The following is a 24,744-nucleotide window of genomic DNA, read 5'->3' on the forward strand; positions in this document are numbered from 1 at the left end:
TGAGAACTACTTGTATGCCCATGTGTCACCAAATGGGCAACCTACACTGGTTGCCAGTTGCTTCCAGGTGCAATTCAAGGTGTTGATTATTATATACAAAGCCCTTCATGGTTCAATGCCTGGTTATTTGAGGAATTGCCTATGTCTGATAGTTTCTGGTCAACTGGAAAGATTGACCAGAGTGGGTTCACTCCAAGTCCCTTTGATTAAACAGTGTCACCTATTGGAAATGCACCTTCTTGGCATGGCACTTGCCCTCAACCACCCCCAAAGATCTGTATGGCTCCCACCTGATGATATTATAGCTGTTCTCCCAAGCTCTGGAGTAAAATTGTTTTCTGTTATATAGTTTTTTTCCCCCATACGTGCATGGTTCTTTTGCCTTGTTTGATAGTATTTTTCCTTCATTTTTAAACTATAAGCTGCCTTGGACAGCCTCTAAATTTAATAAAATAATTAAGAGTAAGATCCCACTGAATGCTGATCCTACACCCATCTTTGTATCATCTACAGATTTTATATTTTCTAAGCCCTCATTCAAGTAATTTATAAATGGTTTACAAGGTTGGAAGGCTGGGCATTGCAGAGGATTTCTCTCTCTCTCTCTCTCTCTCTTTCTCAATAGGGCTGAACTTTTAAATTCAGAGTTTTCTTCCTTTGGGTTAAACATGTTTGGTGGAATAGAGTAGAAAATAAAAGCATTTTGGCCCTATCATATATTTTCCTTCCCTAGTACTTTCACCTAAAATTTGTACTACTTGTTGCCAAGTTAAGGTCAAGCCAGGGTACTTCGTGATTTAGAATTATTTTTTAAAATCTGGTTTACATTCAACTATCTGGATACAATGAGAAATTATTCCCCAGGCCAATTCATATTTACTCTTGTAAATAAGGAACAGGACTTAGGAAGAAAAGCTCATGAGCAGCTTGCCACCCTCAAAACCTCCTGAAATTCTGGTGCCAAAGCAATAAAATGGCTATTGTTCAGTGTTAGCTTGTGTCTGAAACAAAAGCATCCACAGGCAGTCAAAAAAATTGAGATGGTTTGTGACCCTGCAGCAGATTAATACAAAAGAAAATGTAGTATCTGATCATAAGTTTTCTCAGTTCTGATTAACAGTGCCATTTAACAATACTGTGTGTGTTTTTATTTAAAGCATTCATTTTGGTGATACTGTAATTACATTGCTAAAGATAAAAAGCTGAAACAGGACCCTGGTGGGGGAATGTTAACTCAGTTTTTTAGACGATTTTTAATAATTTCTCTGCACCTGGGTTAAAGGGCAAATTGCCCCCAGTCATGCTCCATTCCTGGTAACTATTAATTACCAATGATAAAAACCGGGCACATTGAACGCAGGTAAAAGTTGCTGTGGGGTAACAGAAAAACCCTTGTGCCCATTAGCAAAAGTCTGCCACTTCATTTGCATTAAAGCGAGGCTCCAATATCAGTGAAACGGGCATCAGGTAGCAATGTGCGTGGATGTAGTAAGATCTGCACTGTACAGCCCAGGCCACCCAAACAGCAAGTCAATCTGTCGCGTGCCAGTAACGTACGCCTTTGTTCACCACAAAGGGCCTCTCATATTACGTCCGTAACTTTATGAAATGGCCGGGATTGCCAGCTATATCAGTCTCACAAGATGGTTGTCTGCCCGGCCAACTCTAGGAAGCGAGCACACAGGCACTGATGCAGAAAGAAAGAGCTAGAATTTATGCTGATGGGACGAAAACAAACGCAAGAACACCATCTCAACTGTTCTCGGAGTTCTTCTTCCGCGCGACACCCGTTGGAGGTCTAGTGAAACGTACTACATCACCCAGCATGCTTCGCGAAATCAAAGATCGACGCTTGCGCACGCTGGTTGCTGGAAGCTTCCAGGAGAAGGAGGTGGTTGCCGAGAATTGTGGGTAGAAGACGGCGAGACCGACTGCGACGCCATTTTACAGTCCTTCAGAGAAACTGTGGCGCTTTTTTGTTGTAGTTGTTGCGGCTGCTGCAGTGGCAGTGAGCCGTTATTCTTTTCACGGTGAGTACCGAACCTGGAGCTTATGTCGGGAGGAAGGTTATTCAATACAAAGCATGTAAAGAATCCGTATTTGGTTTTTTGACAAACGATGATAAATTGGCTCTTAAGACGTCATTGGGCTTTTAATTCACTTTGTAGCCTTTTTAAAAAAGCCAGTTGGGAGAGGCAGGTGCTTAAAGGAGCCCTGCGGTCCATTTTCTGCAGAGGGCGGGTCCCGCCATTGATTGATCCCGATATGAGTCGTCCGTGGGGCGATCCGCCTGTCTTATTTTATTCGGGGCTTGGGGGGGGGCAGGTGAGCATATCTACTCTTCAAGTCGCATATTTGTTTTCCCAGTTACCAGTCTTTGTAGGTGAGGTTGATTCTGTATTTCTGGCAGAGGCTGAGGAGAATCAGCCACCATTAAATGCCACCCTGCACATTGTGTAGAAAGAAATACCGCAGAACGTAGAGGCTCTTTCGCTGTTAATTTACCCAGTTGCTATTTTTATGCGAGCTTGTGCCCCTTAAATAGACTTTGAGCATGTCTGGATTCGCTTTAATGTAGGCAATTTGTTTCATTGACTAAGCTTTTTTTCCTTCGTAGAGGCAGCATAGGCTTAAAGTTGGACGGCCATTTTTAATTTGCATATACGATGTTTTAAAGATATTTTTCATAGCAAGGTTATGTAGCCATTGTTTTAAAAAATTAACATCATGCATTGATTTTTTAAAAAAACTTCTAGATTGATATTCTGATTAATCAAGAATTGAAGGCAAGAGATGGGTTCCGACAAACGGTATGTGATGTTGATTTAAATATTCAGATTATATTTTGAAGGTAGACTGATGAATAAAATTGAAACTTGATAGTTCAGCATTGATGTTCTGATTTGCAGTATACAAATATTCTGGCCTTCAGGAGCTCAGTTACTAAATGCATGAAGAGGAAAGCAGAATGTATTCTGCCCGTTTAATAAAGATTAGGCTACTATTTTCTTACCTGAGTCTGAAGGAAACCACTTCAGTCTGTAGTTTTCTTCATGATTCCCATTGAAATGATGAATATTCACTCTGTCAGTCTGAGCTCCTTATATTATTTCTTCTCAGATCAAGATTCATTGAGTTAGGGGTAGGGAAGGTACAAGTGTTTTCCTAAACCAATTAATGAAAAGTTTATAAACTTTTGGGCCATAAGTCACTGTCGTCTTCCTCTCAAAGGAAAAGAGAAGAAATAGCTGTTAATCTGTACATTGGAGTAAACAAGATAAAATGGTAATACCTGTTATATGTAAATGGATGCATTCTTCGTATCAGCTGAAATGATGGATAAGGATGTATGTAATTATTTTGGGGCGGCAGAAAATGATAAAGATGGATTTTTTTTCATAGCCACATAATATTTAACAAGGAATTATGAGCCAAATAATATTAAATCAGTTTATTCAAGGTTATGAATAAAATTGCAGAATTATCTTGACCATTCATTGCTACCTTGTCCAGAGAATACTATTTCAGTAGGACAGACTTATGCATGTTTGGAAATGAGTTCCAGGATATTCAGTGGAATACATGGCAAGCGAAGTATAAAGTTTCAAGGTTCAATTGTGATTTTATTTATTTATTTTTCAAATTTATTCCCACAAACTCCTGACACATGGCACTTTAAAACACCCAACATCTCTTGAACAAATCAGTTAATAAATAGCAGTAAAGCTTTTATATCACATTAAAACAGCTACTAACAAATGTATTTTAGGATGGAAATGCCAACTTACATTGTGTTAATGACTTACATGTTCAGTAAAACAAAATTAATTGGATGATTTTTAATGATTCCAGCAGAGGTGTGAATGAAACTAAAAAAAAAAAATTAAAGATTCTTCAGAACATGGAACAAAACAGTCTACTTTGGAATACCTAGTAATGAGGAATAATAGAAACTAGAAATAAGTGTCTTGTACTTGTATTATTTTTCATCTTAAGAGGTGGTAAAATGGGCTGGTAATCTGAAGAGTGCTCTCAACCACTCAGACTATAGAAAATTCAGACAAGGAAATAACAGAGTATCTGAAAAATTCCCATACTAATTAATGGAATCAACAATTAGTGCAATCAAATCATTGTGATGTAACCTGTGAACAAAATAGATTCTGAGGCTGTTGTCTTGTGGTTTATTTCTGATGCACATACTTGTAGAGTACAAACTTATTTTCACATTTAGTAGTTTGAAAGCTGAACAGATAGAAACGCTATTTGTAAAATACAGTGTACAATTTTGCATTTGACTATTTTCCTGAAAAAGAGAGCACATGGCTGTACTAGACCCAGTGTAAAGAATTTAAAAACAATAAATGTACTTGGCAAGTAGCAGTGTTTTTATTGTATTCAAAATGGTTCTCAATTTCAGCATGTGCTTATCTTTCCCTCATCCCACCTGTTCTCTTACCTCTCTTCAGCCAGTGACAGTAAGAGTGTAACCAGTGTCTACTCTATCATTAGGTCATGTACTTATTAAAGAGGGACCCTAAAGAATTAAAAGTCAGTTGGAGACAGTCAAAAAATACTGTTTTGTTCCATTGTTAGGCCAAAACTGGACTATGGATGATTTTATTCTTAGTTTGGAAAAAACGAGAACAAGCTGTTCAGATTTTGAATGTTTCCCCCTCCTTATCAAGTAGTTAACATGAATCAGATCATAAGTGTTTTTTTTATGTATAAGGTGTTAAATATGATTGATGCAGATATCCTTTCAATTTTATTGCAGTTAAAATTTTATCAATTTGTTTTCCATGGCTTGTGGTAAGAATGTGCAAAATTTACTGTTCTGAGAACAGAATGTTCTGTTTCTGCTCTGGACCATTTGGGTCCTGTAGTTTTGGGGTTGATGTGGTAGTTTTCTGGAAGCTTACCTCCAGAACTACTGAACTGGAAGCAGTTTCTGGCATTCTGGTGCACTGGATGAAATAAGAGATTTCATCCTGAATTAGTTTGGGGCTAGACCATGTCCAGATCATCATGAACCACTTCCAGTTCAGAGGATTAACTTATGGAAATTTCTGGACCATCCCTGGAAGAAGAAGATTGGTTCTATCCAGTGGAGGAACTGATTCTGGAGGTTCCAGAATTTTCTGAAATGTTTCACTATGAGTACAGTAGCACTTACATGTACCTAGCTTGTTTAATGACCTATAGTTGCCTGAGTTCAAACATATTCTCCTATTTCCTTAGGGTTTACTCTGTCTCTTTGGTTTTTTAGGTGGTTTAGTATAGGATTTATTACAGTTTTTCCTTTCACGATATAGTGGTTTTTTTAAAAATACAAGTTAGGTTTCTTTTTTAAACTATTTAGTTTTTTATATAATAACTTCTTCTTATATTTATTATTTATTTAATAAATTTATATGACCGCCCATCTCATATACGTGACTCTGGGTGGCTAACAATTCAAAGCAGAATAAAAACAGGATAAAGCAAAATAAAAACAGGATAAAACAACCACAATTTTACTTGTTTGATTCAGAGTGGGTGTTCACTCACTTCAAACTTTAAACAGTTGCTTAGATCCTGTAGGGTATTATGAGTTCAAAATGTTCTGAATGTGAAACCTTTTACATCTTTCTAATGAAGTGGATCCAATTCTCAGAAATTCAGCTGAAATAAAGCATCCCTGAGAACAAACAAGCACTAGTAAAAATGGTAGGAATGAATGAAAAAAATAGACAAAAAGATTTACATATATTTGGCTGCAGACTAAGTTTTTTTTAAATAAGTGTAAGGTTTTGAACTTATATAACATCTTTTTTAAATGTAGAAGAAATTTAAAACACACACACACACACACACACACACACAATAATAAGTCCTAACTAGACAAATCAGTATGTTTTAATATAATATAGAAACTCCGTTATCTTGATTGAGATTCACAGGCTTTCTAGAAGAAAAGGAATGCATGCAAAATGTAATTAAATATTCCAAAAATGGCAGATGTTTCCAACTATATGGCAATTTCCTTGTATCATACTGTTTGGCTGTCTGTTTTTATTATACAATCCTTGCATGAATGTTGTAGCCTTCAAGTTTTTTGACTATACAAACTCTCTGTGCAGCGTGAGCAGAACTGAAAGGAGTGGAAGATACGGATCTATCATAGATAGGGAAGATCGGGATGATCGGGACTCCAGAAGCCGTCGACGGGATTCTGACTATAAAAGATCTAGTGAGGAGCGTAGAAACGACAGATATGATGATTATCGGGATTATGATAGTCGGGATTATGATGGCCGAGATTATGATGGTAGAGATTATGACAGCCCTGAGGTGAGATAGCTGATTACTATACTTTGGACTTTGGTTAAATAATAAGTGTATAGTATTCTTTTGCTAAATTAATCAGTGGTATATTTTCTGGTTGGACTTAACAATAAGTGGAAGAAGGCAGTGGCAAACTATCTCCTTGTTGCCAAGCAAACTACACAGGCATGTTTCATGTAATCCCCAGCAGTCACAATTAATTTAATTTTTTAAATAAAGTGTTGTGAAGTTAATTTTGCATTGCTGTATTACATTTCTTAAATTGCCTGATTATTTGACAGAGAGAGCGTGAACGTGAGCGACGTAATAGTGATAAATCGGAAGATGGTTATCATTCTGATGGAGACTACGGAGAACATGATTATAGAAATGACATAAATGATGAAAAAGAAAGCAAGACCATCATGTTGCGTGGGCTCCCTATTACTGTTACGGACTATGATGTAAGTAACATTTTATTGTTGATTTAAACATTTCAGTTTGCAGAATAATTCTTAAATAGACTGTACAGCACTGAAGGTGTCTTAATATTCTTAACATTTTTTTCATATTTCAGAAGTGAATGTTTAACAATTATTAATATTGAAACTAGTCTCCATGCCTTGTATCCACATTTTTTGCAATTAAGGAGGATTATTTCCCCTGCCACTTAAAAAAAAAAAAATCTGGATTTTTTTTCTGTGGGAGAGAGAGACTTGTTGTTAGCTACTCCCCAGATTAAAAGGAAGAGCTTTGTTGAAATCCTTTGTGTGCCTCTTATTATAGTCCCTCCCCCAAATGATTTCCAGAGGATTGCTCATTTTAGAGGTTTTTATTTTGGCAGCAGTAAATCAAAGAGGTTCAGAAGCAGATCATTGTATCATAAATTCTGGAATTAAAATCTAAAATCTCTATGTTGAAGTATCTTAGAAATTGGTCATAGATGGTTAGCATCTACATAAAAGGGATAAGTTTACATAGCTGAAGAATAGCATCTATAAATTTTGGACCATATAACGATGTACAAATCTATTTTCCTGAGGATTCCTAGTTTATTTTAGCTGTGAAATTCTTTGATTACTCTTAACTCAAATTCTAAGGTAGTACTTCGAATAATTATACATTTTGGAAGTCATATTAATACCCGGCTATTAGTTGTTTTCCTTCTCTCTAATTTTGCTTAGTTTGTGAATGCTAACGGTATTACTAAAATTGCTTATAGATACGAGAGATCATTGAATCCTGTGAAGGCCCTCGGCCTGCAGATGTGAGATTGATGAAGAGAAAGACAGGTGAGAGCATTAACCTAATTTTTTGGCACAGCCTTCCTCTTCCCCAGGCCTAAAACATTTTCCAAAACTCCCCTTCACCTGCAAGTACAAAGCAAAATGAAAGGTTTGCCATGGATAAGGAATTTAGCCTTTTGAAAGGCTATAGATAGTGGAAGAAGTCTTCAGTTTTTTGTATATTAAAAAAGATGTCGGTAAGTAGCACCATAAATTTGATTCATAAATTTTAGTAATCCATTGCATGGTTATCTTTAAACATGGATCTCGTTCAAGTGGAAAGTAGCCTATTAATGCAGCTTGGTTTCCTTGCCATGGCAAAACAAGAAGCAAATTCAGAGTTGACGTCGCATTTATAAAACTGCTTTGTCATGAAGTAATGAAGCAGTTGGAGAGAGATTCACCTGTTTTAAAGGAACTGACTAACACAAGTATCCCGTCTATATCTGAATGCTGTCTCTAGGTGTAAGCCGTGGTTTCGCCTTCGTGGAGTTTTATCACTTTCAAGATGCTACCAGCTGGATGGAAGCCAATCAGGTTGCTTCACTCACAAAGTCTAGATAATTCCTGAACATGGAACAAGTCTGTACAGTTTTTAAAAAGGAATAAATAAAAAACTGAATGAAGGAGTGGTTTGTCTTAAAATCATAACTTCCTTAAAATGAAATGCTTTGTATATATTAAAATTTTTGTTAAGATTGCATAGCATTGCACAAAACTACACTTTGACCATCTACCTTCTATAAAAAGTATGCTACCTCAAAGCATTTAATTTGATTGGTCTTTGACTATTATTTCTTAAAACTTACTACATATTCAGCTAGAGACTTTTCTGATTTATGCTATCAGTAGCTGTGAAATGAAATTTACAGATTATATAAAAAACTAACTGAAAAGGCATACATTTTTAGTATGATTTAACAAATGAAGTAATGCTTCTAAAAGGCAAGTAAGGGGCTTATAAAATGAGTATGAACAATGTAAACGAGAAACATAGAAACTTATTAAAGAATTAAAATGTATATTTCCAAGGCATTGAAATGCTTTGGTATTTTAATTCAGCAGTTCTTCAAAGCAGAACTACTCCTTTACTGAATTGCTTTCAAGCTAGACCTGTGCAGCTGATACAATTAAAAATATAAGGAGCAAAACTGCAGGTATTGTTTCATTACAAAGTCTGAAAAAGATTTTAATGTGAATTTTACTGCTATTTTTGATTATTAAATGTTAGGACATTTGTCTTAAGTCCATACCATGGCCAACCACCACAACAGTTACGTTGAAGGAATAGCTAATTGTTGCATGCAACAGCTGTTCTGTATGATTTCTATAGCATGCAATTGTGTTCCATAAATGAATACCTAGACAAATTAGGGTAGCAAATTGTGAAATCACAATTTTAATATATACAAAGCTATATCAGTTTTCATTTTGAATCAGTTTCAAATCCACTCCAACATAACCACGCTAGTGTTAGGGAAAAACTAGTTGAGCCTCCCTAGTGGCCCTGTTGCTGTTAACTCTCAGACAAACATGATACATTGTAAATATGCCAACATATTTTGTTTGTGTGCATATTCCAGTTCTGGGCCGTTTTCTCATTTTCCTAATCTAGCAATAAAAGATGAAATTTGCACCATAGGCCTGTTAGATCTTTTTAAGCTCTTAATACTATTTCTATTAGAATTTGACTTACTGAAGTCAGCTCTCGTTTTAAGATTAGATCATTGTTTCTTCAACATACACACCCCCTGGACACATTTAAAGGTGCATCTCTCTGAATGAAGAGCTATAAAAGACTTGCAGGATTTAGAGGGGATACAGGTTTTGGATATTTAGGAACAAAGTTTAAAGTTCAGAAACTTGGCTTCTTTCTATACATTTAAGTAGGTAATCCAGTACTCTGCTAAGTGTGAAGGGGCACTGAAAGCGAAACAATTACTGTACTGACAAAAAGTCAGTGGCAGTCTAATTTGATTATTAAATGTTAGGATATTGTGTCTTCCTATTCTTCACACGGTAGCTTTTTCCAAACAAGTTTTCATATAATCTGTTAGAAAACATTTATGCTGAACATGTGTTCAGTTCCTGACTTAATCTAGCTTCTTAGAAGTATAATTAGGGTTGTCTTGACAAGAATTATTTTACTTTCAAGGGCACATCATGAAGAAAACAACTGAAAGCAATTCATATGTTTTGAAGTTCTAAAACTCTAGTGTTGGGGAAAGAAGTGAAGCAGTCACTTAATATTTTAAAGCAGTGTTTCGCTATGTCTTTAGGAATCTCGGTCTCCTTAGAGACACTTCCTGGTTCCATGTCAGCACTTAGTTTTGGCAGCTTGATCAACCTTCCCTGATTCTGTTTGCTTTTACTGCACATCCCATTTTCTTACTGCCCATGTCCTGCAGGATTGGATGGGCAGAGTGTAGGAAGCGGTGGTTGGTTCTCTGCATCCTCCCCATATCTTGTCCATTTAATTCATGAGCACTGAATCCTCCGAAGTGTGCTCTACCATGGGAAAATGGACGCATGTTCTGTGATACTGGAATAACTAAATGTGCTTTTTTTACAGAAAAAACTCTTGGTTCAAGGGAAGCAAATTGCAATGCATTACAGCAATCCCAGACCTAAATTTGAAGACTGGCTTTGCAACAAGGTAAGGCAGTGTTCTTGCAAAGGCATATTTTTAATAGATTCCATAATAATTTCTAGTTAGCCATTCTCATACTATTCACTTCTAGTAAGACTTGTAAGGAATAAAATATCTGTAGATTAACCTCAGATAATATTAAAGAGCTTAGCAAGAAGTAAGTTATAGGAAGTGTTAAAAAGAAATAGTGTTTAATAAAAACATGTACGTTAATGTGGAAATAGCAATTGTGATTATTACCGTATCATGATATGGTATTTTAAAATAATGAGAACTGGTTTAATAAGAAAGAGTGAGCACTGCCAGGATGCTTCTGCTACTTCTGAATTTGAAATAAACCTATTGCTCCCTTGTTTTTTGTCCCTCTGCTATAATGCTACTTAACCAATCAACTACTAAAACATTCTCAAAGGGGATAAAAAGAATCCATGGGAGTTGGGCGGCTTATACATTCAAATAAAAAAAACATTTTTTTCTTAAGCAATGGATGCAGTAGTTGAGTATCCTTTATCAGCCTGGAGAGCCTGCCTGCACAGCCACAGGACTGAAGAAACAGCACTAGATTTACTTCGTTATAGCCCATGAGCGATGTCATAGCAAAAACACATTTCTCAGTGTATTGACTTGAAGTAATCTATCAGTAAAATACAATACAACAAACAAAGGGCAACTGATAAATTCTACTTTTTCCACAGTGAGGGGAAAAAAAGATAATTGACATAAATTTGACTACAGGTAGTCCTCGCTTACTGACCACTTGTTCAGTGACCGTTTGAAGTTGCGTCAGTGCTGAACAAGTGATACTTAACGTCCAGTCCCCAAAGTTCTGGCTGCAGTGTTCCTGTGATTACGATTCAGGCGCTTGGCAACTGGCTCGCACTTATGACGGTTGCAGCGTCCCACAGTCAAGTGATCGCCATTTGCCAATCTTCCCAGAAGCAAAGTCAATGGTTTGCATTCCAAGCCAGCAAGGAAGGTCACAAGTCACACTGGTAAATTCCCCCAACCTTCCTATGCTTGTGCCCTACCACATTGTCCACCTTTGGCTTTCCTGCACTTGCACTGCGCCAGCCCCCCCCCCCCCGGCCTGCCTTTGCTCGCGCCCTTTCACGCCATCCACCCCCTGGCCTCCCTGTGATCACACCCTGCCGTGCTATCCACCCCCCCACCTTCCTACATTCATAGCTTGCACCAGGCCTCCCAAGCCGTCCTCCAGCCTCCCCCAACTCAAGTGTGGCCTGCTCCAGCCCTTCCCAGGGCCTCCTCCGCCTCCCCCATCCCCCATGAATTTTTTTTGTAAATGAGTAGGCAGTTGGGATAAATTGTTTTTCCTTCTTTGTCTATTAGTTAAAGGAAGCAGGGATGGAACTTTAGCTTGCTTTGTTAGTTAAATGCCCTCTCTGTGGTTGAATACTTTTTTAGCCAATCAAAAGATGCTGAAACATTTGAAACAGCATTCAGAGAAGCATCTTGTTTTCTCCTGAGCTCGGGATGAAACACTAGAACAGGAAGTTCCTGCACCCCTAAGCTTATAACATTGGAAATGATGCTTAGAGTTTTAAATAGATACTAGTGAATAGGATTAGTGTTTATCCCAAATTCATTAATTGACAGTACGGATTCAGATTCAACCCGTCTTAAGCCTGCTACTTTTCAGTAAAATAAATTCTTAGTGATCTGCTCATATGGTCTGTGTAATGTCTGAAGAAGGATACTTGAAAATTGCATTGGTTACTTCTGTGTTTGGGAAAATCTCAAGATGCATTCTTTTTCAGTCAGCAATAGCAGTTGCACTTTTACATAGGTCAGCATTTAAGATTTTAAATTCACCCATAGAAGGGAAACAATCTTTCTACTGCCTTTGAGTTTAAATGAACACTAATATAATGGTAAAGAAAAAAGAGGTCCTGAACTTTAAATCAAGAATTAAGCATTTTCTGCTGCAAAGAGTTCTTCCTGACAGCAAGTGTAAATTCCTGCTTGAAAGTCAGCTTGCACCTAGCTTGCCATAACCATACAGTCATGGGTTGCAGCTCTTAATTCTCCTACCATGTCCATTTGTCTCTACTTAATATTTAAGGTCTGGTAATTAAAATATTAGAATTAATAATATCTGTGAGTGATTTTTTAAAATTTGTTACAGTAATCTGTTCCATTTATGCAGAAATTATATTTTAATACTGAAGCTGCTTTCGGAGTATTGACTTTAGAAATAAAATAATTTTGTAACACCATTTCTCATATTTCAGGATGCTCCCTGAACAATTAAGACCTTAAAAATATGCAGAACTTAATGTTTAAAATGGTAGTACCAGGAATTGAACCATCCCTCAAGATGGTGTTTAGTGTTAGTTTTATCTAGCTAGTCTCTTTTAATTGTCCTGGATATAACAGACTGTGGAGCTGAATTGATCATCAAGCTCATGGATGCCAAAACAAACTCCTGACTTCAAGATGTGCTATCCTTACTGAGTAGTAAACGGACACTACTAGTTCTATGCAGTAATGACATGAAACCACCATCACAGTGTATTTTAAAAACAATTTGTTATAGATATGGTCTGTCCTACAGAATGTTTGATCAGGTGTATAATCTAAAATGTAATGGGTTTGTTTATTTGTTAGTGCTGCCTTTACAACTTCAGGAGGCGACTAAAATGCTTCCGTTGTGGAGCAGATAAATTTGGTAAGTTCTGTTTGAATAAGTTATATTAAACATATTTTTTTATTTCACAATTGAACTGCATGTAATTCCATTTCTGACATGGTAAAGGTCTATTGATATCACAACACAAGGGTTTGATTATTAAACTTGTTTTTCCTCCTGTTTTGCTATGAAGATTCAGAGCAGGAAGTGCCACCTGGAGGACCGGAGGCTGTTCAGTCTGTAGATTACTACTGTGACAGTGAGTTAATTCCCTCGTGTTACATTGTATTGTAAATAGGTTAGCAAAGGTATGTGTTTATGAGCATTTATGCAGAAGTCAACCCAGATTTTTTTGTTGGGAGCTATTTTCAACTTAAATTCACAAGAGATAAAAATCAAAAAGCTGTGGAGAACATGAGTAACCTGGCAATTTATGGGAAGTATGACATTCTTCTGTCTGTAAAGAGCACATTTAAGCTTTGCCTTTTTATCCTACCTCTCTCTCTTCGGGCTAAATTTTGCAATAACTTCTTTTTCTCTGCTTCTTTTCATTTTTGGTTAGTTTCTACTGTCACTTCTTAGAGTACATTTTCATTTTTCCCACTATTGCTCTTGCTCCTCTTTCAGTCAGCAGCCACACCAGATAGTTCTTCCTCACATTCTTTAGTGTTGCCTTCTCTGCAGCCACTTCATTACCTGTAAACTTGTGAGAAGAGAATTACATATTAACTGTTTTAAAATTCTAATTAAACTGGAATGGTTGTCCTGTCCCACCCCTACTTTGGGGAATGTGGAAAAGATTGTACTACTATATATTATGGTGGATAACCTAACGTATGCATAACTGCATTATATCAACAAATCTGGTCTTTTTCAGAATTTCATAAATAGGTAGTGTTTTCCTTGTTTTACTTATAATGCATTGTAGACTTTTATGTACATCTGTTCTTTGTTATTGGATCGTGGATAAACAAATTACAACAATATCTTCATCTTTCCACAGCTCTTATTCTTAGAAATATAGCTCCTCATACAGTAGTGGAATCAATCATGACAGCTCTATCACCATATGCTTCACTGGCAGTAAATAATATCCGCCTTATTAAAGACAAACAGACCCAGCAGAATAGAGGCTTTGCTTTTGTACAGTTGTCTTCAGCCATGGTAAGGTATATTTTGTTTTATTTCAGTATCAGATTTTGTGTGTATTCAGTATTAGATTTTTATGTATGTTTCCTAGTAGTAGCATTCAAGTTCAGTTTAAATATGTGCCACCTTTTTTATTTGCATAAGTAATGAAATCAAATATCTTCATATTTATCTTCCTGATAGAAATATGTACATGGTTTATAAACCCCAGATAGAGGGTATAATATTAATTTAAAAAATTATTAATGTCCTGAGCCAGTGTTTTTTAATGTCAAGCTCTGAATTCCCTTTATAATTAAACACAAATTCTTACCTGGATTGAATGAATAAATGCAATGTGCTGGGGGTTTTTTCTTACAAAGTTTCAGTAGTTGAGTTTTTTCCTTAAAATTCCTTCTTGATGATTGTATGTATCAATTTGAACTTTGTCTCATACCAACAATTACTTTTTCCCAGGATGCTTCTCAGCTGTTGCAGATTTTGCAGAGTCTTCAGCCACCTCTGAAAATAGATGGCAAAACAATTGGTGTGGATTTTGCAAAAAGTGCTAGAAAGTGAGCTATACTAAACTTGTCTTTCAAATCTTCAAATGGTACAATTGGAAATTTATGTTGCTGCTTTATTGCATAAATGTCAGTCTTAACTGTTAAGCCTTACAAAGAAAACCAGGTTTTCTGTGTATATACATCAAAAAATGGAAGTCCTATTTCCTAGTAGTAGCATTTGAATTCAGTTAAATGTTTGAATTTAAACATTTATTTGGATAAGTAATGGAAACAAACATCTCCAGAGTTATGTTCCTATTCTGGGTAACATTGTTCCTGATTTCCAGAAAATATAGAGAGGGAAAACCAGTGCAAATGTTGTCAGGCAACATTTGAAGCAAACTGTAATTTGCTAATAATTTTGTTTTGAAGCTCCTTATGATATCTGGTAAAGTTGCCTGTGAAATGGATTTAACTGTCTTTTTATTTTCAGGGATTTGCTTCTCCCAGATGGCAATCGTGTCAGTGCTTTCTCTGTTGCTAGTACAGCCATTGCTGCTGCCCAGTGGTCATCAACCCAGGTAGGAATTGATTTTTAAAGTTGCTAATTCCTGAGTTCCAGTATATCATCCACGGATGCTCCTCTTGGTCCTTCCAGACTCCGTGGGAGTCTATCTGATTTTATTTTAATTTTTAAACGTTTCTTCTTTTTCTTTTAAAAAGTGAGAATTAGCATGCTGTAAAACAGAGTGATAAAATCAAACATAAGGTTTATTTCCATCAATGCTTTGGTCCTGAATATTCCTCAGAGGAATGCCTAGGCAATAAAAATGGTAATGGATTGCAGCTCAGTGCTTTGTTTGTAAATATATCCAGGAAAAGGGAGGGGGAATAAAAGAGCTAAATTGAGGTCTCAGCATCCTGGGAGGCTGGGGAGTTTTGGGGAGCAACCTCATCAATTTGCCTTTTAATGAATAAGTGTGTTTTTTTATTTTTGTTTTTAGCCTTTATGTTGACCATGCTCTAAAAATTCCAAATGTGCCCACCTGTCTCAAAAGTTAGGAATCTCTCAGCAAGCAAGATTTTCAGCAGTGATTTCAGCATCCATTTGAACAGTCTGTTTGTTGTATCTGCTGTTTAATTGACTTCTTTAATTTATAGCCTCAGAGTGGAGAAGGTGGCACTGTTGACTTCAACTACCTTCAACTTGGGCAGGATGGTTATAATCAGTATGCTCAGGTATGTGTAAATAGTATTAGAAACTATGACATAAAGTTCTCAGGAGGAAAATTTTGTGCACTCTTTAAACTACCTCTTAGGAGGATTGAAAGGACTTCTTAAACTTTATGACATAGGGTGAGAATTTGGGCAGATGAGGCAGTGAAAAGTCCCCTAAAATAAAGCAGGCTTCTTTTTATACAATTTCTCCTGTGCCCCATCTGATAGGAATATAGAGATAGCTTTGGGAGTTGAGCAGGGTACTTTTATTTGTTTGCTATATGTATGACATGATTGCCAAATTCTGTTAACTTCATTCATTTTAAAAATGAAGTAATGTATTAACTATTAAAATACACAGTATTGTACTATAAAGCCAATAGCAAGGAGCATTGTGAAGTCAACATGAAAAAATGCAGTTCAAAAGCCAATCAAAATAAAAAGCTATACTAGGTGAAGAACCAAAATAAGGTTTAAATGATAGAAATTTAAAAGGCCTTAGATGATGATGATGATGATGATAATCATGATAATCATCTCTTAACCTGGCCCTGAAAGGAATCTGATGTTGGTGCTATGTGAATTTATGTGAAGAGGATTCTGTGTCCAAGGGGTTGCAACTGAGAAGGCCTTCTTTCTGATAGTCGTCTTTTTAACTTCAGAACAAAGGAATGCTTGGAGAAGGGTAGCTATAGGGGGAATTTTCCTTCTGTTCACCTGATTTGAATTCTTAATTGGGTGTGCTTCCACATCCATGCCCATGGACTGGACCTCCTGGCTCCCATGAGGGGGGCTGTATAGATCTGCCACTTAAAATCTTTCTCTACCTTTCCACAGCTCCTGGGGAAACACAACGTGGTAAATGCTGGCACTGTAACTTACTCCAGAGATAATTCCTCTGCATTGGGAAATGCCAAACCTCCCTTTCCACCCTTTTTAGTAGTTTAACTGGGCATGTGATAAAGACTAAGTTCCCTGTCAAAATGAGAGGGCTGATTTAATAACAGATGCAAGGCTTTCCTGTGTATACAAGACTAATGATGTAAAGGACTAATAGATTGACAGACACACATACATACGCATATATACAAGAAAACAGTTGAGTCTGCAAGGCTAATCTCAGTAGCTGCTTTTCCAGCCAGGGACACACACAAACATACATCACGAGCAGAATAAATTAAAGGATAAAAAAGGTGTAGCTCAAATCATTTTGCACAAAATAAAAATTAATTTCTAATTTGCATCTAGCTTCCACTAGTTCTTAAGTTCCTATATATTTCTTGGATCTCCAGTTCCCACATCTCTGGGAATTGAGGCATGCTTACATGTTTTGAGTCAGCTTTTCTCACCTGAGAGAAAAGCATAGAACAAAGACAAAATAATCCTGGCCCCCTTCCCTTAAAAGTTCACCTGAGAAGGATTATTCTGATTTGCTGTTCAGCATTTGGTTTTCCTGGGGTCTGATTGCTGCCCACTCCCTAGATTGACAGGTTGGATTTTGTTATTTCTCTTAACTCCTGTGTAACTGACCTTTTTGGGATGAGGTTTCTCCCAATTCCCTATAGGATTCCATATTATGAAAGGATAACTTTATCTTAATTCTTTGCGTAATGTTCACAGGATTACCAGCAGTTTTACCAGAATCAAACAGGAACGCTGGACACAGATACAACTACAACTTCTGGTAACTTTTCCTTTTTGTGTCACAGAAACAGACTTCTGTTTCTCCATAATTGTGTATGGGCAGTCTGAATTGACTTGATTCAACTCTGGATAGAATAGAATTATGGTAAATTGATAGTTTTGCCAGGTGTGTCTTTAGAGCAGTATTCATCTTTCAGGTAAGACCCCAGCTAAGGGACTTGAGTTAACTTCATTTGTCTGCATGAAGTATTGTGGCAGATACTCAATAATAGTTAATGGTAATCTTTCCCCCAGGAAATGAAATTGCTAAATCATTTTAAAACAGTCTGGAAATAGAGGCATGTGTGAGTTTGAGGAAATAGTGGAACCCATTCTGTTATTATCAAGTCACCAATGAGTTCTAGCAGTATTATTTTAGATTTTGAGATATGCATGGAATGTTTCACGAGCTGTGTGTTGGCAGGTGGTCCAGTTACTGCAGCTACAACTACGGCAGCTGTTGTTTCCCAGAGCCCTCAGTTATATAATCAGCAGACCAATTCAGCTGATACTCCGGTAAATAAATATTGTTGTCTTCTGTTGCAGAAATCTTGGTTTAGTGTAAAGCTTTAGTGCATGTACACTCATGCAAAAATTCCACCTTGTGTTCATCTTAATTTTCATAGCACTCTTTAAATTGCAGTTCTTACCTATTCAGTTGTTATACAGATACTGATAAATGAATTAAGATGAGAAGTCTTGACTTGTCTGAGGTAGTAATTGAGTAGAAATTGAATGTAGGTCTTGTGTGTGCAAAACTAGGGTTCTTAAGAACTGTTGACCTGCTGCAATTATAATAAATTTTGCATAAGCTGTGTTTGTGTGTTTGAATAAGCACACATAAACATAAATTGCTTATTCTCAATGTAAAAGTGTCTTGAAGAAAATCTATATATTCTTGAATGAATGTTGTGGCTTTCTAAATTTCTGACATGGGTTTCATTCTCCAGACACAGGCTGTGCAGCCAAGTACTAGTTCTCAGGTGCCATCCACTTCTCCAACTGGTATAATTCCTGGCACCAAGTATGGTAAGTGCTAGATGAACTACTGCTAGATGAAGCATTAAATAGTGGAAAATAACTATTGCTTCCTTTACAGTTCAATGTTTATATTGAAAAGGTTACTCCAAAAAAGTACTGTTTTCTTGAGATGTAAATCCAGAAGTTAACCCTTACTTGTCTGGAGGATTGGGGAGTGTATGGGGGGAAAAGGGGAGGGGAGGGGAATTAAAATACTTTCTAAAGTAAAATAGACATTGAAGGGATGAAGCAAAAGAGAAACCGTTTGTTTCACTAATGAGCAGAATTCTAAGACAATGTTTTCTCTGTCCTGCATTTAGATCTGTCAGTATCTATTAAATGTTGTGCTTGTTAGCTACTTCTCACATTCTTGAATTCAAAATAACGTTGTTGGTTAAAAAAAAGCAGTGGTTTAATTCAAATAACTTCTAAGTAGTTCATCCATTCAATTTACAGCTGTTCCAGATACTTCAACATATCAATATGATGAATCGTCAGGTTTCTACTATGATCCTGTGACTGGACTGTATTATGATCCAAATTCTCAGGTAAACAACTCTCCTTTTTTCTCTGAAGAGTAAAGATATTCTTCAGTTGGAAGTCAGAGACTTTGAGAAACAATATGCTGTGCGATACTGGTCTAGTAATAGTAAGAATCCAGTTTACACACCTGCCATTGTTTTGGACAGCTAGTTTTAGAATGTACATGGACCTTGTTTGTTTGCTGTTCTGGAGCATACAAATACCTTTTTTGCTCAAAGGTACAATATGATCATTTTAACTAGCAGGCCTTTAGCATCAAATTCATTTCAGGTATCGTTGGAAGTAATCTCTAGCTGCATAGAGATTTTCAATAATACGAATTCATGTAATCCCTAAGTGCAGAAATTATGGATGCAGATTAATTCCTTAATATAACTTCATTTCAACTTTGTTCTTTGTTAGAAAGTAATTTTTTCAACATGAGAGAAAAATAATTTGCTTTCTTTTCAGTATTATTACAATGCTGTTACACAACAGTATCTGTACTGGGACGGTGAGAAAGAGACCTATATGCCTGCGGCAGAAGGCACATCATATCAGCAAACTAATGCACCTTCAGCTAAAGAAGGAAAAGAAAAGAAAGAGAAACCCAAGAGTAAAACTGCTCAGCAGGTGATAATTAAAATGAAAGTTGCTATTCCTAAGTTCTGTTTGATACAAGTGGTTATACATTTTTATGTAAGAATCCCATGGAAAGTTACGAAGTATAAAGGATAGGAAGAGAAAATGTGTGTACAAGAGAAGCATGCTGGCTGGAGAATTCTGGGAGTTGAAGTCCACGCATCTTAAAGTTCTCAAGGTTGAGAAGCACTGTACTATATTTAATTGCTAGTTCAGAGATACTGCTGTTTGAGCTGAGGAAAATAGTTGTAATTTCTGATCACATGTTGAAAGTTAGCTATAGCAAAGATTTCCAAATACTTCTATTTTCACAAGATAATTTGCAAAGATCACTTGATGTAGAAATAACCTGAAATGCTATGATGGCAGAAAAAGAAGTATATGGAGTACAAATGTTAATTTTGGTTTAATATACACACAGTCTAAATCAACGTACTCTTTTTCCTGTTCAGATTGCTAAAGACATGGAACGTTGGGCTAAGAGTTTAAACAAACAGAAGGAGAACTTCAAGAACAGCTTTCAGCCTCTGAATGCAAGAGAAGAAGAAAGAAGAGAATCTGCAGCAGCAGATGCTGGTTTTGCTCTCTTTGAGAAAAAGGTAAAACATTGACTGCTAGCTCAGGGAATGCAAAAGAAGTCCATCCTTTGCAGACTTTGGATTTACAGGTTTCTTCTTTTTCTAGGGCACCTTGTCTGAGAGACAGCAAATAATAACAGAAGTGATAAAGAATGGTGATGATGATAATCCATTGAAAGTGAGTGTATAGAAATCTATACTCACTTGTGTGCTTTTTTAATGGTTTGAAATATTTAGGAGCTTGACACTGCTTTCCCAAACTGAATCCTGTATCATGCGCTGTTCTTTGATGCAGTCTGTTTATTCACTGCTGCCCCTTTCAGTAATTTATTGACTATAAATGTTCATCATTATTTTATAGCGTGGTTTGGTGGCTGCTTACAGCGGGGATAGTGATAATGAGGAAGATTTCTTGGAGAGATTGGAGAACGAGGAAGAAAAATTAACAGACTGGAAAAAGTTAGCATGTTTGTTATGTAGAAGACAGTTTCCAAACAAGGAAGCTCTCGTCAGGCATCAGCAGCTTTCTGACCTGCATAAGGTAATGACCTATTTCAAATCAATAAACCCAATGTTGCAGAAATTTTACAGAATGTATTGACATATTTATTTACATACATACTTATATTTGTGTGCCACTTTTTCAGCAACTAGGCAGCTGGAGTAATGTGCTATACAAAATGGGCAAGCAACATTGATAGAATGAAGGGGATATTAGAAATGCACAATTTGAGGCTTTGGGCTGCTTGCAACTCTGGAATGCCTTGGGTGCAACCCCCAGAGGTCTACACATGCGATTACCAATTTTAATTTTCCATTCAACCAGAAAAGGAACATTACTAAATATATGAGTGGAAACTAATGGTCTCAATTATTTAATTTATGTTGTTTATAATATAAGTTTATATTGTTGTTCGAGTACTCTACATCAGAAAGGTTATGGATGCTACTAGCTACCTAAATCAGTCTTAATTTATCAGGTTCATTGGTTATATTATTCTTTTTATAGCAAAATATGGACATATACAGGAGATCTAGGCTATCTGAGCAAGAACTTGAAGCCTTGGAAATGCGTGAGAGAGAGGTTAGTACCATAAATACAAAGAATCAAGTTTACTTTCCAAGCAGAAGCATCGCACAAACTTGGCTACAGTTCACAGATTTGGAAAACAAACAATCTGAGCCAAAACTTAAACATACTTGAAACTAGTGGAACACAGATTTCTTGCCTGTGGCATTTAGACACATTAGATATTAGTTTGTCAACTGACACACTGATTGGGGCACACAGGAGATAACATTACCATGCTTTCTGGTCTTTTGTGGTATAGATGTTAGATGAATTATTTAATCAAATGCTGATAGGTGGTTGCTCTGTACTGTGCCATGAATAACCATTTTATTGTTGTGTTTGTTACGTTCAAAACGTTCTAATATGGCTCTTTTTAGTGCTGTTTTTTAACAACATAAAATTTGGTAACAAATCATGGTTCTGAAAATCACCCTAGTGGCAGCAAGGAATAGGTTCCTCCTATTAGCAAATGCTTCTGAATGTTTCCTGTGTCTTTTCCTGCTTCAATTATTATGTTTTTCTTACCACAAAGCAAGAGGATAACAGTATGCGATAATGGAATTTATCTAATTTCAGATGAAATACAGAGACAGGGCAGCCGAAAGACGTGAGAAATACGGCATCCCAGAGCCACCTGAGCCAAAGCGGAAAAAAGTGTTTGATGCAGGCACTGTGTATGTATTTGAAGGATACTACAATTACTGTTGGAACATTTTCCCCAGATTTTTTTTTGTTAGCTTTAACTATTGCTTTTCTGCAGGAATTATGAACAGCCCACGAAAGATGGGATTGACCATAGCAATATTGGGAACAAAATGCTGCAGGCCATGGGGTGGAGGGAAGGTTCAGGATTAGGAAGGAAATGTCAAGGCATCACAGCCCCAATTGAGGTGAGCATAAATCTATATTGGAACACTGAATTTAATATATGCTAAACTTTAGAAAATAGAGATTTTTAAACATTTTGCTGATCAGTTAAAAAAAAAAAGATCTTGTTGGCTTCTGGGTGCTACCATCAGGAGCCATATTGGTAGTTATTGCTGTGGAAGATTATCCTATAATTTAATGGAAGTGTTTTGTTTTAATTTCAGTGAAAACTAGTAAATTACTTTATATAGAATCTAGCCTTCTCTGAGTATACTTTTGATTTGTTCTCTCAAATAATGTTTTAAGATCATCTTGACAGTAATGTAGTTTCTAATTCCAGGTGCTTGATAAAAAATCCACATATTAAATGCATCATTAGGACAGTGGTTCCCTTCTGTTTTCTTCACACAGATTGCAACAATGTCAGCAAAGACCTCTGGTAATATAGCACTTGTGGGTTACTAAGACACAAGTGACTGCTAGTAAAATCTTGCAAAATTTGATGATCTCAGGACATTTTGGCTATACAGTGGTACCTTCGGTTACGAACGCCTCTGCTTACGAACTTTTCGGGTTGCGACCAGCTCCGGCCGCAACAATTTACCTCGGTTTGCGAACTCCACCTCGGGGTACAAACCGGATCCGGGGCCATTTTCCGCCGTGCCACGTGGTCCGTGGCCATTTTCCGCCCGTGCCACGTGGTCCGCGGCCATTTTTCTGCCCGTGCCACGTGGTCCGCGGCCGTTTTTCCGCCTATGCCGTGTGGTCCGCGGCCGTTTTTCTGCCCTGCTGCGCAGTCCGCAGCCGTTTTTCCGCCCTGCCGCGTGGTCCGCGGACGCCGGAACGGATTAACGGTAATTACATTGAACCTTATGGGAAAATTTGCTTCGGGTTGCGAACAAATCGGGTTGCGACCAGAGTCACGGAACGGATTAAATTCGTAACCCGAGGTACCACTGTATAGAGTTGCTTTTCAATTTAGTTTGTTTTTGCCCACACCAGAAACTAATTTTCGCAACCACGACTGGTCTCCAAACCATAGGCTGGAAGCCATTGAGCTAGCAAAGATCTTACTTAATAACTGTTGAAAAAGTAGGTTCTAGTTACTTTACTAAAATGAGCTTAAATAATGCCTTCTTCGTACGCAGATATCTGAAGTCTGCAAGATACAACTATAGGGGCAATGTTCAAGCTGCTGTTTGAAGCTGTTAAAATGTCTATTTTCTTTTGCAGGCTCAAGTGAGAATGAGGGGAGCTGGGCTTGGAGCAAAAGGTAGTTCTTACGGTGTTTCTACAGCTGACTCATACAAAGATGCAGTACGGAAAGCTATGTTTGCCCGATTCACTGAAATGGAATAAGTTTTGTCCATATTGGAAGCTTAACATTTCACTCTTCTTCCAAACTGACTGTTAAAACCTTTAAGGCCTTGGAGGCACTGCAGTATATTAGTTGTGGGTTGGAGTTAATCACTTCTGTTTTAGGTTTTCCTTTCCTTCCAGCATGCAATGCTTCCCTTGGTACATGATAGATCATAGAACGCAAGCACTGTGGCTTCATGTTGGAAGAACCCCAACGAATTAAAAAGAAGATACTGCATCTTTATACATTTCTGTAAATAGTGTAAATTAATGTGTTGTGTTCAGAGTTTTGTGTAATCTAAAAGCCACTTCTGTCCTGTGGAGCAGTTGAGGAAGTGTTAATATGATTTGACACTGCTGTACTCTGCTTACTTTGTATTGTTTCTCATTTTTGGCAAAGTTTCCTGTACATTTTGTAAGATATGTATTTGTATAGATTTTTTGAAGATTTTGATTCTAGATGCCAGTCCAGACTTCTTTCGAAAAGAAATAAAGCCTGAACCAAACTTGGTTTCTCCATAGGGAAGGTGGGTTTATTTTGTGATGTGAAATAAATGAGTTTAATCATAAGCAGAAAATCAGGAATGAGCGTGGGGACCGGCTTGGTCTTGATCAACAGGGGTGCTGTGCAACAAAATACAGTGCTGGACCAATGAAACTAGATAGAAACTTTAATCATAGAAAAGTTACATGTAGAGACAGAAGCAGCAGATGCAGCAGACTTGTTTTTCCTCTAAGCTGTGGGGGATCTCATTTAGAGCCTGTGGTACCCTTGCTCTTCCCATAGGAAAATGAGATGTAGGGTTGCTAAATAGGCTGCATCTGCTTGGCCTCCTGGGAGAGGCTGGAGGTTTGGGGCTCGATTTTCTTCAGGGTGTTCATTCAGTCTGAGCTGGGGTGTGCAATGACCCCCCCCTTGGAGACTGTGGTCAGATTCAGTATTCCCCATGCACAGGTAGTTTGCAACATGACAGTTTTAAGAAGAGATTACTGTACTTCAGTCAGGAAAATTACCATTTTCCCCCCCTCTGAAGGGTGCGGGCCTCTTTTGGCTTCTGGTGGATGATTGATTGGTTTTTATTCTTTGGAGTGTGGAGGATGCTGCTACTTCAATATTTTTACTCTGGATGGCATCTGTGGTGCAGGAAAAACTTGTTTGCAGTGCTGAGCCTCTTTAGGAATACAGAGGGCTTACTGCTCCTTGGCCATGCACAAGGTGTATTGATAGGCCCTGAACAACAGTTGATGTGGGAGGATGGT

General features: G+C 37.2%; 1 protein-coding gene across 1 annotated transcript; it reads left to right on the plus strand.

Moving 5' to 3' along the window:
- The first annotated feature begins 1,882 nt into the window (after nt 1–1,882).
- RBM5 (RNA binding motif protein 5) lies at nt 1,883–24,005 on the plus strand. Its single transcript, XM_007423985.4, has 25 exons — nt 1,883–2,030; nt 2,757–2,810; nt 6,123–6,333; nt 6,609–6,770; nt 7,529–7,598; nt 8,056–8,129; nt 10,165–10,248; nt 12,868–12,928; nt 13,083–13,148; nt 13,893–14,053; nt 14,495–14,592; nt 15,017–15,104; nt 15,685–15,762; nt 17,362–17,425; nt 17,849–17,940; nt 18,375–18,453; nt 18,901–18,992; nt 19,438–19,599; nt 20,061–20,207; nt 20,293–20,364; nt 20,548–20,727; nt 21,196–21,270; nt 21,835–21,932; nt 22,019–22,148; nt 23,359–24,005. The coding sequence occupies exons 2-25, from the start codon at nt 2,794–2,796 to the stop codon at nt 23,482–23,484; spliced, it is 2,487 nt and encodes an 828-aa protein (XP_007424047.1). The 5' UTR covers nt 1,883–2,030; nt 2,757–2,793; the 3' UTR covers nt 23,485–24,005.
- The last annotated feature ends 739 nt before the right edge of the window (nt 24,006–24,744 follow it).

Source organism: Python bivittatus, unplaced genomic scaffold (assembly GCF_059951505.1).
Source record: "Python bivittatus isolate LINGU-HERP-01145 unplaced genomic scaffold, Pbiv_v1 ctg000080_np1212, whole genome shotgun sequence".
In the NCBI taxonomy this organism is placed as follows: Eukaryota; Metazoa; Chordata; class Lepidosauria; order Squamata; family Pythonidae; genus Python; species Python bivittatus.